Source organism: Nicrophorus vespilloides, unplaced genomic scaffold (assembly GCF_001412225.1).
Source record: "Nicrophorus vespilloides isolate i.1.1-1 unplaced genomic scaffold, Nicve_v1.0, whole genome shotgun sequence".
Taxonomy (NCBI): domain Eukaryota; kingdom Metazoa; phylum Arthropoda; class Insecta; order Coleoptera; family Silphidae; genus Nicrophorus; species Nicrophorus vespilloides.
In genome coordinates this window covers 230,186-248,463 of record NW_017100107.1, presented here as the reverse complement: position 1 = coordinate 248,463, position 18,278 = coordinate 230,186, and the positions used below count along the sequence as shown (strand labels likewise).

The following is an 18,278-nucleotide window of genomic DNA, read 5'->3' as shown; positions in this document are numbered from 1 at the left end:
ACAAATACGGGGAATACTATTACTTGAAATAAAAGCTATATTATGAGTAGCTTTGGTATTTTGTAGTTTAATGTAGCGCAACTAATTAAGGAGTATGTACGCCTGGGGCAGGAAGAGCCCGGAGACGCGATATGTTTATACGCTAATTCCCTTTGATGTTATCCCAAAGAACAAACAAACGGCAACGCGAATACGAGTTTTCTTTATTCCCATTCTTATTTTATACAAATATATATTTTTTTGTTTGTTTGTGTCGTGTGTAAATAATTGAAAATGTTGCAGAGCCACAACGAAGAGTTGAAAGATCTGGGATCGGTGAAAGAGGAGAAAGGCCCGCGGGGCCTCGGATGAACGACCGTCCCACCAGAAGCAAGAAAAGCAAGAACAGGTAATTTCCTCCTTTATAATTCACCGTCGTAATCCAAGCACTCGTTGGCAGCCGCCCCCGCGCGCCGCCCACCCCTGCCAAACCCCCCCTCTAGGGCCCCTCGCGTAAGGCGGCAGACCTGATAAATTATTCGTGGACTCAATTTTAATTAATAAAAGCATCAACTATTAAAATGCCATTCCTGGAAAGTAACAACCCCCGCCCGCCCCCGCTCCAAACTCCCTTTATCCAATATTCAGATTGTATCCCTGAATCAAGAGCTATATCAATTTCAATAACTGCGCCAGTTATCGCCTCCCCTCGACAACTTTTTAATTGCCCAATTTCGTATTTAACGCCGCCATTCGCAATTTAATACTGAACTATTTATTTCCGGCCATAATAATAACGACTCTTACGGTTTTATTCATACGATGCACGTTGCTAAAATAAAATCATGGTGCAAAAATTGATAACTGTATTGCGCGGGATTTTCGAAAACGTGTTTAATAATACCGATTTATTCATGTGGCGTACAATAAACAAAAACCACAAAATTGAAAACAGTAATACGCGGGATTTTTGAAAATACGTTTAATGGTAATGACTCTTTGGGTTTTATTTATGCAATATGCATACCCAAAAAAAAAATTAAATCTGAAATTAACAGAATTTTTTCAAAATTACGACTATCTCGGTTTTATTTTTGAGATGCACAACAATTTCGAAACTGAAATGCGCGGGATTTTTAAAAACAAAGTACAATGTACTTCGCAATAATATATAATAAAATTTAAAGTCGAACTTAATAACAGCACAACAAATTTGCGAACTACAATTTTGGTTTTATTTGGTACAATAAATATCAAACAATTGAAAAGATAATTCAATACTGAAATGAGCGGGATTTCTAAAAATACCTATAATAATAGAAATGATTCTTTCGGATTTGTTCGTGCTATAGATGGAACAAAAATCGAAGCCTAAAATTGAAAATTGAATTAAGTGGGATTTTTGAAAATGCTAATAATAATAACGATTCTTTCGGGCGGGCACATTTGTACACATAGAACAATAAGAGAAGCAAATAATTAAAAGGAAAAATTAAGCGGGATTTTTTTGCTCATAAATGCTCATAATAATAACGAGTCAATGTATATCATTAAAAAAAAGAATAAAATTCATAACAGAAATGATTTTTTTTGAAAACTTTTTTTTAATAATAACGACCCATAGGAATTAATTTATGTGGCGCACAACATAAAACAATCACAAAATTGAAAACTTAAATGCGCGGGATTTTTAAAACTGTGAATAATAATAACTATTATTTGGCTGTTTAAAGTTATTTATGCGCAGTAAAACTTTTCACACAATTTAATGCGCATAATAAAAATAAGTACAAATTAGAAAATAAGAATGCGCGGGATTTTTGAAAACGCGCCGGCAATAAATTTCTGATATTGTGTGCTTTCGGAATTAACGACGACCTAAAAGAAAATTATTATTTTGTATACTGCTGTGAAATATATGGTGTAAAGGAAGGCGCGTGTCTGAAGGATATTAAGGAGGATTTCGTTTTCGGCGGTTTCACAAACGGATATTTACTTACCTTGTTTATCGCCCTCTGAAACATATTTTCCTCCAGATTCCATCAATTCCATTAAATCAACGAAAATTCTGCTATACTTTACTTACTAAAGTTCTTTGTTATTATTATCAACAATAAAGTTTTAAAACATTTAATCAAGAAAACTCATTACTTTTTAAATTACTAATACACATTTATAACTTCGAAATTGACAAACTCAGTAATTACAATCCTACAATGTACATTAAATATTCAATCAATGCATGAGGAAAATGCAACATTCAATATTAGAAACAAATTATTTCATTAACATTTTAATTAATTACAATTGTTACAAGTGTTTATTTAATTAATTTATTTCAAATTTTGAAAATACGAATTATATTAGAATTTAAACAGATTGTACATAAATAAAAACAAAAAAAAAATAAGATAATTCAAAAATACTTTCATTAAGGCTTTAATCTACTTCACGAAATAACATCAATCCACGATTAACGATTAAATTATATTCATCAAAGAAAGTAATTTAAGACTTAAGAAAATGCAAGTCAATTAAGCATAATTTAATACGAAAATAAACGAAATTTTGGATTAAGCATATTTGAAGCAGTTAAATTTAAATTATATTGGGACAAAGTAATTCACTTTCGTACAAAAAATATACAGCATTAATCCGTATAGTAGCACTAGTTGAAACCGCACTAATCGAAGAATCAAATATATACAAATATATATACCACAACAAAAGGCTAAACGAAACAGTTATTCTTATTGTTTGCACTATTTTTTAGAATTCTAAATATAAAATTCTATAGTAAATCAATGAATATTCAAATAATTAAACTATCAGAAAATGCGATGGAAGTGATTTCGATTCGTCGCATACAAAAATCTGTTAAAAGACGGATTTGCATGTCGTTAATTTGCGATTTAAAGCTCGTAGCGAGAAGAATTTACATTTTAATCAGCTTTCGCAACTGAATTGTTAAGTATTGATCATTGTAGTAGTTTACTCTAGCAAGACTTTCGTATTCACATTCTTTTGATAAAAGAGGAATTACTCAGAATAATACAAGTAGTTTAATGAGATGCCGTGTACCTACTTCAATATCTAAGTAATTGCGACATCAAAGGCAACAGTTTACGTAAAGAAATGGGGATTTTATATTTAAAACGGGATCCAAATTTCAATCTACATATTATTATTTTTAAGAAGAAACATTAATAAAATATGTATATGTAAATATAAATCTACATGTTCAAAATCTACATTATAAAATAATTTATTGAAAAAATGAATGCATTTTTTTTTTAATTAAATATGTATTTTTGTTTTATATTAAATTTCATTTTCATAATTTAATTTTGTCCATTTAGTTCAATCGGTAAAAAAAAAACAGATAAAATTATTGCCATAACTTACTAAATAAAAAATTATTAATGAATTATTTAATGGGACAAAATTGAGACAAAAATTGACATCTATTAAATTTTCTGTATCATTCAATAAATTTTCTAAATTTACTAGTTTTTTTGATTAATTAGTAAAATGTTAATACATAGCTTTTTTAAGGAATTCTTTTAATTTGAAAATCGCTGATTGATTTTTATTCATTGTAATTTCTTCTGTAATTTTCATACTCAATATATATTTTTAATTTTTAGTATACGCAGTATTTAGTAAAACGCAAATAAAAGCAAAAAATAGTTTAAAAAAAACTAAAATTTAAGAAATGAGAAAACAATATATTTTGTGATTTCAACATTAATATCTGTATAGATATGATCAGTGTAGAAGTTGGTATTGCGAATTTAAAGTTCATGCTTTTTCATTTGACTATTTTAACATATTGTTTAACTATTAGAAATGTTTAGTATAGAGTGTCCCATCTGTTCTTTAGTAGAGGCAAAAATGGCAAATTTAAAATGTCAGTTATTTCTGGGATTTAATTTGATGTAGATAAAATAAATAAAATATTTATTGTAAAAGTAATAAACTTAATTTCTTTAGATTTTGAAATGTTAACAAAATTATGTTTTTCACATGAATTACTTAAATTATATTTATTTGTATTTTATTTCATTATATCAACATTTCATTACGTTTATATATATTTCTTCTATAAGTGTATATTTTATTTTATTTTAGCTGTAAAATCATATTCTTTCACAAAAGTGGGATATTTATTTAAACAAATTGTTAAAAATCGTAACAATCCATATTTTCACGTTTTACTCTTTTATAAGAAAGTTTCATTTGTAATTATATATAAAATAAAATATAATATTAATCCATAAATTATTAAATTAATAATTTGCTAAAGTAACTGAAAAAAAATACATGAACATTTGTATTTTATGATTATCAAATGCAAATCCAAAGAAAAAAAAAAACGTTTTGTAAGCTGAGTTAAACTCTGAGACTAAATTGAATATAATGCACGGTTTTTCCTCGCGGAAACCGACAGCTTGAAAAGTTATATATAAAAAAAATACACTCCACTTACGACATTCACGTCATCAAACTGAAAATTCATGAATTATTTGCGAGCGCTAAGAGCCTTTCCGCGATTAGGTGTATCTTCACGACGAATTTCCATATCATAAATTATACAATTAGAAATTTGCGATTCAAATTGCGTCCGCCTATTTGTGTTTTCTTTTCGCAGACGTCCTCCCGCCTACTCCGTGCCCTCACATTTTCCTCTTTGATTTATCAAAAAAGAGTAGAAGGGTCGACGCAGTGTAACGTATATCAGCGTTACAGATAATTTATCGCGCGAGATTTGAAAGGGCGCAATGCGCGCGGTGTTAAAGGGCGCACTGCATATTGTGTGTGTGTAAAGCTTGTAGCAATACGTGTTCAATTCCAATTTATCGTTGGGAAAATTCGCTTGCCCCAACCTATATACACTTTGTGCCGGTCATGATAAATGTTCCAAAACAAACAAAAATAGAGATAAATAATGGTTAATCATTAAAAAAATATTGGTTTGATAGGAGTTATAAATATGGGCTGGTCCAGTTCAATTTCTGTAGGCATTATTAAATCTGGACTCGCTGCAGACGTAATAAAATTACATCTTTTATTTGTAATAAAATTACTGCAATTTCGATTTTCTTTTCGGCGCATATATTTTTCTTTTTGATCGGTTTATGTTTGGAGCGGTTTTACTATTTAATGATATATGAGCGATGTAAAATCTTTGCTGTGGGATAATATTCCATTAAAGAAAGTCGATTAAATTGAATTTTGAAACTTCCCTACGGTAGTGTAAGACGCCCTAGTCAAATATTGTTCTTTTGGCTCTAAAATATAATACACACATATTTTATGATCGAAGCTAAATAAGTTTCATACTATATATTAAATAAACCTATTTATCAAAAAATCAATTGATAAAAAGAACTACAAAATGTCTGTGTAAAATTATACCTGATGTTTGAATAAGGAAAATTTGAAGTTTTATAGGGAACTGCAAAATATTACACATTTATCATTTTTAATGCTTGGTTTGAAAACTTATTATGTTTTTTTATTAAACAGAAACAAATGTATATAAATATAACAAAATAATGAACTGTTACAAAGATAAATAATCTGAAAATATTAAAAAAATCCATTAAATCTTTATGATAAATGATTTTTTATAAAATTTTATTTAAATTTAAAAAAATGATTTCGCTTAAAAAAAAAATAATAATAATAATCATAATTTATTGGCCAGAATTTATATAAAAAAGAAAAAATATGCTCAATGAAAAGAAGAAAAACAACTCTAAATATCTAAAGATTAGGAAATTTTGTTTTTTTTTTAATTTATGTAAGACTTAAAGGTAGATAATTTAACCGTATGGTTTATTATATTTATGTTACATAAGGGGAATAAGAATTTTAGAAAGGCTTGGCGTGACACAAAAAAGGTTGGGAATCACTGGATTCAATAATGTAATCATTAGAAAGTCCATATACAAAATAAAGAATTCAAGCAGAATTAAATAATCAAGTGTTTGCAGCAGATGTTGGGTTGCAGACTTTCATAGACTTTTTATAGAAAATGATGTTTTCTTTAATACTGTCAAGTTTATTTTTTTAGTGTTTACTTTTAGATTACTTCGATTATAGTATGCTATATTTCGCTACAAAAATATTGTACTTAATATTGATAATAACTATCACTTGGTTTAGTTTATATTTGATAGTTATCAAATGTAAAACTATACTAAGGTTTTGAAAATTAAAAGAAAAACTAAAGTCCTTGATTAGTCCGGTTTCAAACAGTGCGGGATATTTGCGGAACAGATTATTTGCACTATACAAGATAGAGCTGTAGATTGTTTCATTTGTATCTATTTATGACCTACAGCGCCACCTATCCACGTTAAGAATAAACTGCAGGTTCAGACATACACTGATAGATGGCGACAAAGTGACATTTTTCAATTTGCGCTCCACTTTCATAAAATTTACTTGTATTTCTGTGGTCTGGTTCGCTGAACCTTATTATGAAATGGGATATTTTTAACCCTTTCGATATTATTAATATTCCACCCAGTTAAGATATCACTGGATTAAGTTTGAAATAAAAATTAAATTCAAAATTTATTCCATTATTTGTTCAGGAATTTTCAATAAATATTTGATTTTTCATCTAAACTTTTTTTTCCTAAAAAAATATATACATCAAAAAAGAACAGAAATAAACAACTTATAGGGCTAAGAACACGACGACCCCTGTAGTCTGCGATTCTAGCTGAATCATGCCTTTGGATCGTTCCTTTGACTGAAATAAAGTACATAGCCGAGTAGGAATTTTCATACACATTCCCTCTGTCTCTATATGTGCAGGAGGTGGAAAGAGAGTGTGTACGAGGCACAATGCATCGCATTTTAAAAATAGCCACTTTTACGTACAGAAATAGCACGGGTTTGCACATTTTTACACTGCTGAAAGTTAAACAAAAAAAAAACATGTAATCAACAACGAAAAGAAAAATGTCTTTGAGAAAATACATAAAACAAAGGTAGTTGCAAACACATTTTCTGCACAGTAATCATTGTTTCGTTTTAATTTTACTTTTTCAAGGAAACATTTGTGTCTTTGTATTCATTAAAATAACTTGAACAGATTTTATGAACTTTATTTAATTAGTAATTACGTTTATATTTTTATATAATAATTATTTTCTCAATATACAACAATAGTGCGGTTTCGATCAGTGCGGTTTGATCATTTCAAAACAAACTAAATTATAATATAAATAAAGTCAACAAATTGTACAAAAAAATGGTTTTTATACACAAATTATTATCTCATTTTGAGTTATTTATTTATATTCAATTTCTTCGATTAGTATAGTTTCAAATAGTGCAAAATTATAAGGAAATTTTATTAAAAGAAAAACTTTTGTCATAACGTTTGACCAATATATGTTAAAATACAATTTAACTAGGAAATATTTTTCAAAATTGTAGAAAAACTTAAAATTTTATGATTTTTATTAATTTATAATTTATTTAAAAAATTAAAGAAAAAAGTGCAGTCAAAATATTTATCTGAAAGTTAATAATGAAATTGCAGGAATAGATTAATTTATTTACGTTTGCCCCACTAAATCGTTTGCACCAAATATATTTATGTTAACATTTGTTGTTGATCTAGAAGTCATCAGTATTTTTAGAACTTAAAGGCTGTTATTTCTATTTTTTTCGAAAATCTATGTGATACATTGAAATTGACCTTCGCATTCGCCAATTTAAATCCCATTTTATAAATATTGCTGAGCTAAATATAAGTACGTTATTTTTGTTGATTATTATTCTTGTTGAAAAGTGAAATTATCCTGTTTTTCTTTTACATTATTTTTATAATTTATAAATAATTGAAATTGGATTAAGTTTGTATTAACGTCTGGAACACAATCGTCATTTTTTTTGCTCTAATTTCTAATTAATTTAAATTGGATTAAGATTGAATTAATTGCTGGAAGACGATATTAGCTGACCTTTCACCATTCTAGTAACTAGTAATGCTGAAGCTTAATTCACCCAAGCTATGTAGTAAATTTCAGATGACCTTTGCGACGTGCATTACGTTTCAAAACCCTTAAGCTTTCAGCAAATTGCAGATTATATTAACGCCCCTTAGAATACTAGAAGCAATGATTATTACAGCAATACGTCGCAAAGTGCACTGTTTGAAACCGGACTAATCGAGATTGTTATAAACGCATAAAAATAAATTACACAAAAATAGGCTTGATTGTATCAAGGAGAAAAAATGAAAATTTATATATAAAAAATAATTTTGTATACTAATTTTTTAGAATTTATTTTTATTTTAACTAAAAATGTAGTTAATATAGAAATAAATAGTGAATCCAAGTTGATCGAATCCGCACTATATTATAACAAATATAATTTATTATATTTTCTTTTGATTCATAAATTAATTTCTTACTTGCATTGGAAATATACAAGAATGGTGTCATTACAAAAAAAAATGAGATAAAAAAATGATATATATTTTTTCACTTGTTAATAAGAAAGTAATGAGAAAAAACCCAATAATTTCTGACATTTTCTACTTTTTTTTCCTGTAACTAATGAACACATTTTGTCGACAATGTCGATAGGATAAATCTCCATACATTTTTTTTTTCGCACTTTGAACAAATTAATATTGACTTATATTATAACAAAATATAATCTAATTAAAATAATATATAAAATTATAATGTGTTTCTTCATCAAAATTCTTTGATAATCAAAGTAAGAAGAGAAATCAATTCAGTTTGATCATTTTTTTAATATAGAAAAACTTCCCTAATTGGTAATTATAGCTGTTAAGAGAGAAACAAATCTTAATTGTCCTCTGCATAGAAAGCTCCTCATTAAATTTCCAACAATTGATAACAGTATCCGACATATACAGATATTTCGGTTCAAATTGCCACGACTTTAACAAATTAGTTTTTATTGATATCCACGCTTATTATTTTTTACTAGAATTAACTTTTATGAAAATGTTTGCATAAAATACATTTTTATTTCTTTTTAGTTTCTAAAAGCAAGTCAGTAAGGAAGCATATATGAAAATGATAAAAATATATTTATTACACTTTATTAATGAAATATAATTATAATATAATTGTATTTCAGAAATAATTTAACTTTGATTGGATTAGTTTAATTAATAAGTAAATAAATAATTTATTTATTTACTTATCAAAACTCATTGATAATCAAATACATTTTCCAATGAGTATATAAATAATTAGCTTAATCCAATAATTAAACAAATGTAATTAAAACATAAAAGAATATCTTAATTAAGTCTTTGATGATGATGTAAAAAAATCGAAAAAGTTTTTAACACTTTTGTGAAGCAGATGCTAAATAAAAAAAACAACTAGGAGTGAAGAAAAAGTGTCACACTATTTTTAGTGCAGGTAGTTGGATTCGTGTTACAGCGTGAAACGAATGGAAAGGGAGAAGTGCATCTGAAAAATCGGTGACGCAATTTTATAAATAGTTGCGCTATGTAACATACGGCATTTGCATATGGAGTTATTATATATAAATTCCAAAGATGTTGAAAATACGAATAAAATTAAATATAACTTTTTTCAATTTGAAATACTGTAAAAATGGAGTAAATTTATTTGTTATAATGGAAATCGACTATATTGATTAAATTAAATAGATTCAAAATTGAGAATATTTAATTATTTATAAACTATAATAAGTATATTGGTTGTATATTTCAAAGATGTTAAAAAAATGATTAAAATTAATTATATCCTGTTAAGGTGAATTATTAAAACTAATTATTTTTAGTTTATACAGATTATAAAATTAGGATTGAATTAAAAAGTAAAAGTTAAAAATAATTTATTAGTTAAAGTTTATATTGATTTTACATAGATAATATATACAAAAAGTTAAAATTAAATATACCTTAAGATACTTTAATGTTGATAAGTTTTATTGTACAGCAATACCTCGTTTAGTGCGGGTTAAAGGTTCAACAAATCGACTATTTTTTTTGAAAATTTTTAAATCTTTTTATAATGAATCCTGTATACATTGAAACTTGCTTAACGAGCACCTCGCATAACGAGCATTTCTCTCGTTAAGCGAGGTTCCACTATACCTGAAAATTGAGTAAAAAATTGTATGTTTTAGAAGACTTAATGTTAATATTAATTATTTAAGTTTTATAAAGATTATACACTCGGGTTACAAATAAAATTAATTTTTGGAGATGTAAAATTCAGGTTTATTCATTTTCGATTGATTATATAAATGAAAGATGTTAACATTTGATTTAAATTGAAATTGATGTTTTGTTTTTTTTTATAAATAGAATCCATATAAAAAAGGGTTTAAATTATATAATTATAGCTTTAGTTGAAGTTTATAATGATTATATAATACCAAGTGAAGGGAAGCAAAATTAAATTTTCAAACATATTAAATTGAAAATAATGAATTATTTGATGTTTATATTAATTATACATTGAAAAAATAAGTTAAAAATCAAATAATTATTTTCACTTGAAACTCTTCATTATTTATTCTTAATATCTAAAGTAACTTTAAAGTATTTCAAGCTGAAAATAATATTTGTTAGTGAATATTGTAAGAATGTAATTTGATTAATGTTAATAATATTAGTTATCTTTTTACTCATTTTAGAAGTGAGGTGAAAGTACTATAATTAGAGTTTTATATTTTGTTATGATAATAAAGTAGATTGATAAATGTGAGTTACAGTTTTCTAAAAAGTTTTTTTTGTAAAGTTTGTAAATACCAAAAGACATTGAAACGAAAGCGCGTGGCCTTTGATGCGTAGCATTGAATGAGGCGACGTCCAGGAATAAATAAAATCCCATAACCGATGGAATCTCAAAAAACAGTGTAAATTAATTCATGAATAGTTCTAGAACAGGTTTAACTGAAAATGGTGATAGAACTCTGGCCTGGTGACAAAAGGTGAAGATATTGCCAAAAAACATATGAATTGGTCATTCGAGTGCGTGTGCGAATTCGCCCCATCATCGTTCCTGCGTCCACATTTTTCCCCATCTTTCCTTCCTCCTCTTTTTAATTTTGGATTCGCGTAAAAGCACCCACGGAGGTTGTTCGAGATCACACGGGCCAAGTGGAAAACTAGTTCATAGCCGCTTCAGACTACCGGCAGTTTAAAATAGCATTTAGAACAAACCGTCCGTCCATGTGCTAAAAGAGCACGCAGACCAAGAGACAGCTCAGACACGGTACAAACAAACTCACCTCCAGTGCGAAAAAAGTTTGTAGTGAAATAATGTTCAGTTTTTTTCCCCGGAATTGGAAGTTGATTAACGAATAAACAAACCGCAAGAAAGCCGAGCGGAGGGCGGAGATGTAAGTTGTTCAAATTAAGACACCTAAGCAGAGTGTGTGTGTGTGTGCATTCCCTTTACGAAGGGATTGGGTTACAGAGTTACTAAAAATACGGGGCCTCCTCTCAAGGTCCCCGCTATATTTAATTATCACACACACACATCATTCGGCTTTTAACTTCATTTCTTGAAGGCGCCTTTTCTTCAAGTTTACCTCAATAATAGTGCAAATGAAAAGACATTTCTATTTAAATTTCTTGATTCTTTTCTTTTTCATTGGTTGTTTTTTACGCTCGCTAAGTTCGTGTGGAGATAAATGATTTGGAAATCGCTGGAAACGCAGCAGGTTGGCAGCAATCCACATTTTCGCGCTATATAAACTGTGAGTGTCTCAAAAATAAACCCGTGGTTCTGAACTCTGGAGAATTCTTCGGGGCGTCTGGACGCCGGTGCCGTTTGGTACATGCGCGTCGCGACGCGAGGCCTTAAATTTAGAAAACCGGAGACGGGTTTAGGTCAGCTCGCGAAAAACCGTCCGTCCGGCGATCGCTAACATATTGTTATTTATTTATTATAATTTTTAATTTAGTTATTTAATCCATTTCCCAATATCGAAATTTGCAGCAAAATATGGAGCAGTTCGAGCAATTGCTGACCTGTGCCATCTGCCTGGACCGCTACAGGAATCCGAAGCTGTTACCATGCCAACACAGCTTCTGCATGGAACCCTGCATGGAGGGCCTCGTCGACTACGTGAGAAGACAGGTAACTAAACTTCACCGAAAAATCTTGATCATTGAATAAAGTGAAACGTTTTCACTGAACTGATGCAGTTTATTTCTGTAACACCGCGCTTGCCAAAATCTCGGATAGTATCGAAATACAATTCCGCTCTCCATAATTTATAAACATCATCTATTTTAATTCATACCCAAAAATAGCTTTCATCTAAAATATATGCATATAATAAATATATTAATTGATTTTGTTGTTTGTTAAGGTCAAATGTCCAGAATGCAGGGCCGAACACAGAATCCCTTACCAAGGTGTCCAAGGTTTTCCCACAAACGTGACTCTTCAACGTTTCCTCGAGTTACACATCGAGATTACCGGAGAATTACCGGATCCGACGAGCGGTCAAATAATGGAGAGATGCAATGTTTGCTCCGAGAAGGCTTATTGCAGCTCGTGTCAACATTGCGAAAAGAAGATCTGCGAGGAGTGCAAAGGAGCTCACATGGATATCTTGAGGAGAGAAATCGTTAGGATCAATAACCAAATTCGCAGAGGCATCCATCGTCTGCAAGATGCTCTCTCGATGGTAGAGAAGAACGCCCAAAACGTCCAAACCAATAGTTTATCAGTTTCCGAGGAAGTTGAAGAAATTTACAGAAGACTTACCAAAGCTGTAAAGGATCGTACCGAATATCTGAGAGGCGAATTGGATAGATACATGAGTTCAGAAGTTAGGACTTTGACTAATCTCAAAGATAACTTGGAGCTGGAAATATCCAATATATTGAGTAACTGCGATCTGGCTGATAAACATATTAACGAGAATGTGCCTTGGGATGATTGCGAACTGATGGATGCTAAGGAGATCTTTTTGAAGACTGTTGATTTCATAAGGAATTTCGAGTACGAAAATTCTGATTACAGTAGGAAAGTGAGATTGGTCTTGGCACACGATCCTAATCAATTGGTGCTGCATGTTGCTGGTTACGGTGATTTGAACATCGTGAATCCGAGCAATCCATTTGGTCAAGGTAATACCCTTCAAACTCCCAGTCCTGGTTTGATGCGCTCGAAGAGCGATCATCGCTTAGCTACGCAGTTTAGGCAGCAGGAGGAGAGGCCTGGGTATTATGGTGAGGGCGATGATAGCACTCCAACTAGGAAGTTTGGAGAAAGAGCTAACAGAACTGGAGATCGCTACGACAGGTACGGTAGGAGCGGTAATGATTACGGTGAAGATTATGATGACTCCTCCAGGCCTTCGAGGTCCAGCCGTTACCGTTCCAGGTACAATAGACATGGCGAAAACGACTCTGATACCGAACAAAGTAGCAGAGTTAGATTTAGCGAGCAACAGCATAAAGAAAGGGAACGCGTTTTGGATACGGAAGACGTAGCCAGAGGTCCTCTGAGTGGTATCACCAGATTGGCCGACTCTCCTAGAGTGATGAAGAAGCTGCAAGAATCCGAAAGCGGAAAAAAGAAAGAAAAGGAAATCCCGACCCCGGTTCCCGCTCCTCAACCTCCGAAAGTCGTACCGAAGAGGCCTCCGCCTCAGGCAAACCGTCAAACCAGCGAAGACGATGAAATTGCTAAAATCAAGAAGCAAAATAAGGGCGCTACCACCTCGACAGAAACAGAAACTCGTCATCCTTCTGTGAAACGCGACGAACCTGAAGACAGGCACGCGAGAAAAACTCCGGCGCCCGCCGAGGTGAGTCCACCAGAGTTTCCTCAGTAACACCTCCAAACAAAAAGAGTACCTGATTAGATTGTAAATTTAGAAATTACTATGTGTTGTTTGCTTCCTTTTTTATTTTATTTTCTCTCACTCATTCTATCAACAAAAAAAAAATCCCTCAACAACAACAACATCATCAAGTGACCATCCAATGTCATTATTACACTTAATACCGTCTATTATAAAATGTTAGACCTAGCAGTTAGAAGACTACACAATTATATTTATATATATACACTGGCGCATGAAAAACAAAACACCTAATCAAACAAACAAAAATAAAATAAATCTTCATGAACTTGAAGAGACTCTCACCCCTACCATCCCTGTGTTGTGTTGAAGCATGAAGATTACTGTTTTTGGAGAGATTAGCTAATCGAAAGTAAACTAGTGGAAATGCAAGGGATACAGAACTATTCAAACGCGAGTTCCTAATGATTGCTCTCATATATATTTTTGTTGTAAAAGGAACGCACTGTCTCATCTAACTACAGTAATCCCCGCAAACTCACCGACTAACAAGACCATAACATATTTTTGCATCGATTTTTGATTTTTTTACCGCTTCGCCCTTCTCATTCACACTTTCGTATTTTTTTTCTATCACTGTATTTTGCTATATCTGGAGTATCCCTTAATTGTTTCCACTTGTTTATTTTCTCTAGGCGACATCGAGCGCCGAAGAATCGGACGAATCGGCGAGTACGCCGCAACAGAGAAAAGCGGCATCAAAAACTGTTACTCCCGCGCGCAGAACGTCCGCGGAACCACCTAAAAAAGCGACGCGATCCACTAGCTCGGACTCAAGTAGTTCTACGGATTCCTCGAACTCTTCTAACGCCGTGCGGAATACCGGTGCGGCATACACCACTGAAGAAGTTAAACAGAAATACTTATCGCGCGGTAGCGTGGATCACACTGCTGATCAACCTTCCAGGACAAGGGTTTCGTCGACGAGTTCAAACAGCAGCAAGGATAAGCCCTTCCAGAGCAGATTCTTGAGCAACAAGACTACTCCGACTCCGCCGCCGGCAGTTACGAAGGAGGAAGATGAGTCTGATAGTAGTTCCGAGGAGGAGACGAGTTCGGAGAGCGAATCTGAAGAACCGCCACCAAAGGAGACCAAAGAAATTGCAAAATCTGATATTGGTCCATTGCTCGCGCGCAGTCAATTAGCAAGGGAGAACAGCACGGAATCAACGAGGAAGACTAGCAGGGAGGAGACTGCATACACGGCACCTAGGTCAAGGTATGGATCTCAAAGAGAAGAATCGCCGGTCAGCAAATACAGCACGCGTACGAGACAACCAGCTCCAGAGGAGGAACCGCCAAAGTACGGTTACACGAGCAGATTTCTGAATAAGAGTAAGAGCACCGCTGCGGTGCAACCTGAAGAAGACGATAAATATTCGTCGTTGGATGATGAAAGCAAATACCCGACGAGTAGATCCAGGTATATGGCTTTGAAGGAGCGCAGACAGAGGTTGGCCAGGAGTAAATCAAGTCATAATTTCAATGACGATGATGACCCAGACGAACCACTCTCGCCCACATCCACTAATCCGTCCGCCTACTTGGCCTCCAAAGGCTATGGCTCCGCTTCATCAGCTATGAATGATCTTGCTAGGAGCCGATCCTCGCACGCTCTTAAATCCCGCGAGAATTCTCCGGACAGAAGTGCTGGCGCCGAAAAGGACGGCGCTGCTTTGAGCTCTTGGGCTCGCTACCTGAAGAACAAATACGGCAACAGGAGTACCGGTAAAGATAAGGATTCTGCGTCCTCTGCAGCGACACCATCTTCTGCGAGCAGTTCGGCTGCTGCCAGAAGGTTATCCTTAGGTTTACCGCTGAGATCGTCGACGGAATTGGGAAGCTCCGATGATGATTCAAAAAACATGCAAGGCTCCCCCACTACCCCTACAGCAGCTACGGCGGCGGCAGCAGCCGGTAAGTTCAAAAACAATTGTCACTTAACAACCAAACCTAATTATTTGCTTCTATTTTAGGTATCGCAGTGGCAACAGCAGGTACTACCCCTAGGAGTCAGTACTTGTTGAAAGGCCAGAAGCTGTTTGAGATAGGGAGTCGGGGGAGCGAAGCCGGATGTTTCACGTGGCCTCGCGGCGTTGCCGTGGGGCCCGACAACCACATAGTTGTCGCGGACTCTTCCAACCACAGAGTCCAAGTCTTCGATGCTAGCGGTAAATTCCTGAAGGAATTCGGAACTTACGGAAACGGCGAAGGGGAGTTCGATTGTTTGGCAGGAGTTGCCGTAAATAGAATAGGACAATTCATCATTGCCGATAGGTACAACCACAGGATACAAGTATGAACTTTCGGAAACATCGAATTCGGCAGTTCCCTAATCAATATATTCGTAGGTTTTCGATCCATCCGGACGTTTCCTGAGGGCTTTCGGAAGCCAAGGATCATCGGACGGACGATTCAATTATCCTTGGGGAATCACAACAGACGCCCTCGGTTTCATTTACGTCTGCGATAAAGAAAATCACAGAGTACAGGTAACTTTTCAATTGCAATTTTATTTTATAACGCACTTATACTGGTCCAAATTGGTGTATATCTATAACCAATTCGGTCATTCCTCAAGTGCGAAAGCAACTCTAGATATTACTTAACGTGGACTCTGTACTATAAGAACCCATGTACGCTTATCTGGTACAAACAAATACTTCCATCTTATACAATAAACATATAACAAAATATATATAAAAAAATAGGTTTTCCAATCGGATGGAACTTTCGTTGGGAAATTCGGATCCATGGGCAACAAGCAAGGGCAGCTCGAGCATCCTCATTACATCGCCGTATCCAACACGAATCGCGTTGTAGTCTCAGACTGCAATAACCACAGGATACAAATCTTTGATGTCAATGGTAGAGTCATATCCGCTTTCGGTTCAGAAGGATCGGCCGAAGGACAATTCAAATTCCCAAGGTAAAATTTCTATAACACACACACATTTACAATAACATTCTTAACAAAATTCAAAGACTACTTTACTTACTCATTAAAAATTTTAAGTTTATGTAGTTATAATAGAGTCTAAAACAAATGTATGATATTATTATAGCTGTTATTAATTAAGTAATCTGAAAGATCAATACAAAGACATTTTGTGATTTTTATATAATTTTCTAGGGGAGTCGCCGTTGATGATCAAGGTTACATCTGCGTTGCGGACTCTGGTAACAACCGTATCCAAATCTTCCATCCGGACGGTACTTTCCTGAAGTCGTTCGGTTCATGGGGCGTTAGGGACGGAGAGTTCAAGGGTCTCGAAGGTGTAGCAATTTCGTCCAATGGTCACATTTTGGTTTGCGATCGTGAGAATCACCGAATTCAAGTCTTCTAAGGTGATCGAAACTGAAAAAGAAGGATAACACTCTTGGAGGAGAGAGGGAAAACGAAACCATAACCACAATAACTCATCGAAACTTAACTTAAAATTAATCCTCAGAACCTCAACTAAGTTTTTACTATGATTACCATTATCTGCGTGTGTTATAATTTTAACCAAAGAGAATAAAGTTTATTTGCATTTCTGTTAATATGTGTTGTAGTTATTTGGGTGAATGGTGAAGGGGATTGAAGAAAAAAATGGGGTTTTTTTAGGTAATAATTCATTTATTTAGGCAGTGTATATCGTCATAAACACTATATTTACATCCATCTGTCCTCCTCATTAATTCTTATATATCCCAATAAAATAAACAATACGAATAATCAAGGAAATCACAAACAAAATAAAATGAAGACACGGTGAAACGGAACACGTGAAACCATGATTATCTCAATAAACACGAACACAATAAAACGTAGGGAATGATTGAAACGTATCTTGATTCCTCTTTACATTGTTCCACTTCCATTTTCATATATATATATAAATATGTATATATGTACCCATGCATATATAACATATTTTTGTTATTTCTTTTTAATGTATATATTTATGTATATATATACTTTATAATATTCAACACAAAAACCGTGGCTGCGTTCCGAATCCACGCACAGCGGCGTATGATCGAAGAGATATTGCGATGTCGTTCTTCAGGTTAACTAACATATAAACACTTCCGAGGAAAAAGCGCGACGACGACCGGTGAAGGTGGGTGTGGGAGTTTGGGAAACGCGGCCGCGGTTCCTAACAAATAATACAACAGTGAGCAAATATTTTGTATAATCCTCCGTTATTATTTTTCTTTTCCTCTTCTTCACATTTTTTTTCTTCACCTCATTTAATACCATGTTTTATACATCCTTCATCATTTCAATAATCAACGAAATAACAATATCATCTTTATTTATTTCTTTTATATTTACTCTTACGTGGTTTTGTCGCCCTCACAGAAAAAAACTCGTGCAGAAATTAAACCGATACAAGTGCATTTTTTTAGCGAAACTTATTATACCGTCCTATTGCGAA

General features: G+C 33.0%; 1 protein-coding gene across 3 annotated transcripts in view; it reads left to right on the top strand.

Annotated features, from left to right (window-relative positions):
* LOC108568315 (RING finger protein nhl-1) overlaps positions 1 to 17,397 on the top strand; it is a 28,480-nt gene extending 11,083 nt beyond the window's left edge. Inside the window, exons 1-8 of one of the 3 annotated variants that reach the window (XM_017929316.1) lie at positions 268 to 388; positions 11,973 to 12,113; positions 12,349 to 13,797; positions 14,490 to 15,771; positions 15,831 to 16,150; positions 16,206 to 16,346; positions 16,566 to 16,783; positions 16,988 to 17,397. In XM_017929316.1, coding sequence (XP_017784805.1) covers positions 11,979 to 12,113; positions 12,349 to 13,797; positions 14,490 to 15,771; positions 15,831 to 16,150; positions 16,206 to 16,346; positions 16,566 to 16,783; positions 16,988 to 17,201 — 3,759 coding nt within the window. In that variant the 5' untranslated portion in view covers positions 268 to 388; positions 11,973 to 11,978 and the 3' untranslated portion in view covers positions 17,202 to 17,397. Of the gene's footprint in view, positions 1 to 267; positions 389 to 11,116; positions 11,371 to 11,972; positions 12,114 to 12,348; positions 13,798 to 14,489; positions 15,772 to 15,830; positions 16,151 to 16,205; positions 16,347 to 16,565; positions 16,784 to 16,987 lie in introns of those variants that run through there. The other 2 variants (XM_017929317.1, XM_017929315.1) reach the window with 2 other exon arrangements.
* The last annotated feature ends 881 nt before the right edge of the window (positions 17,398 to 18,278 follow it).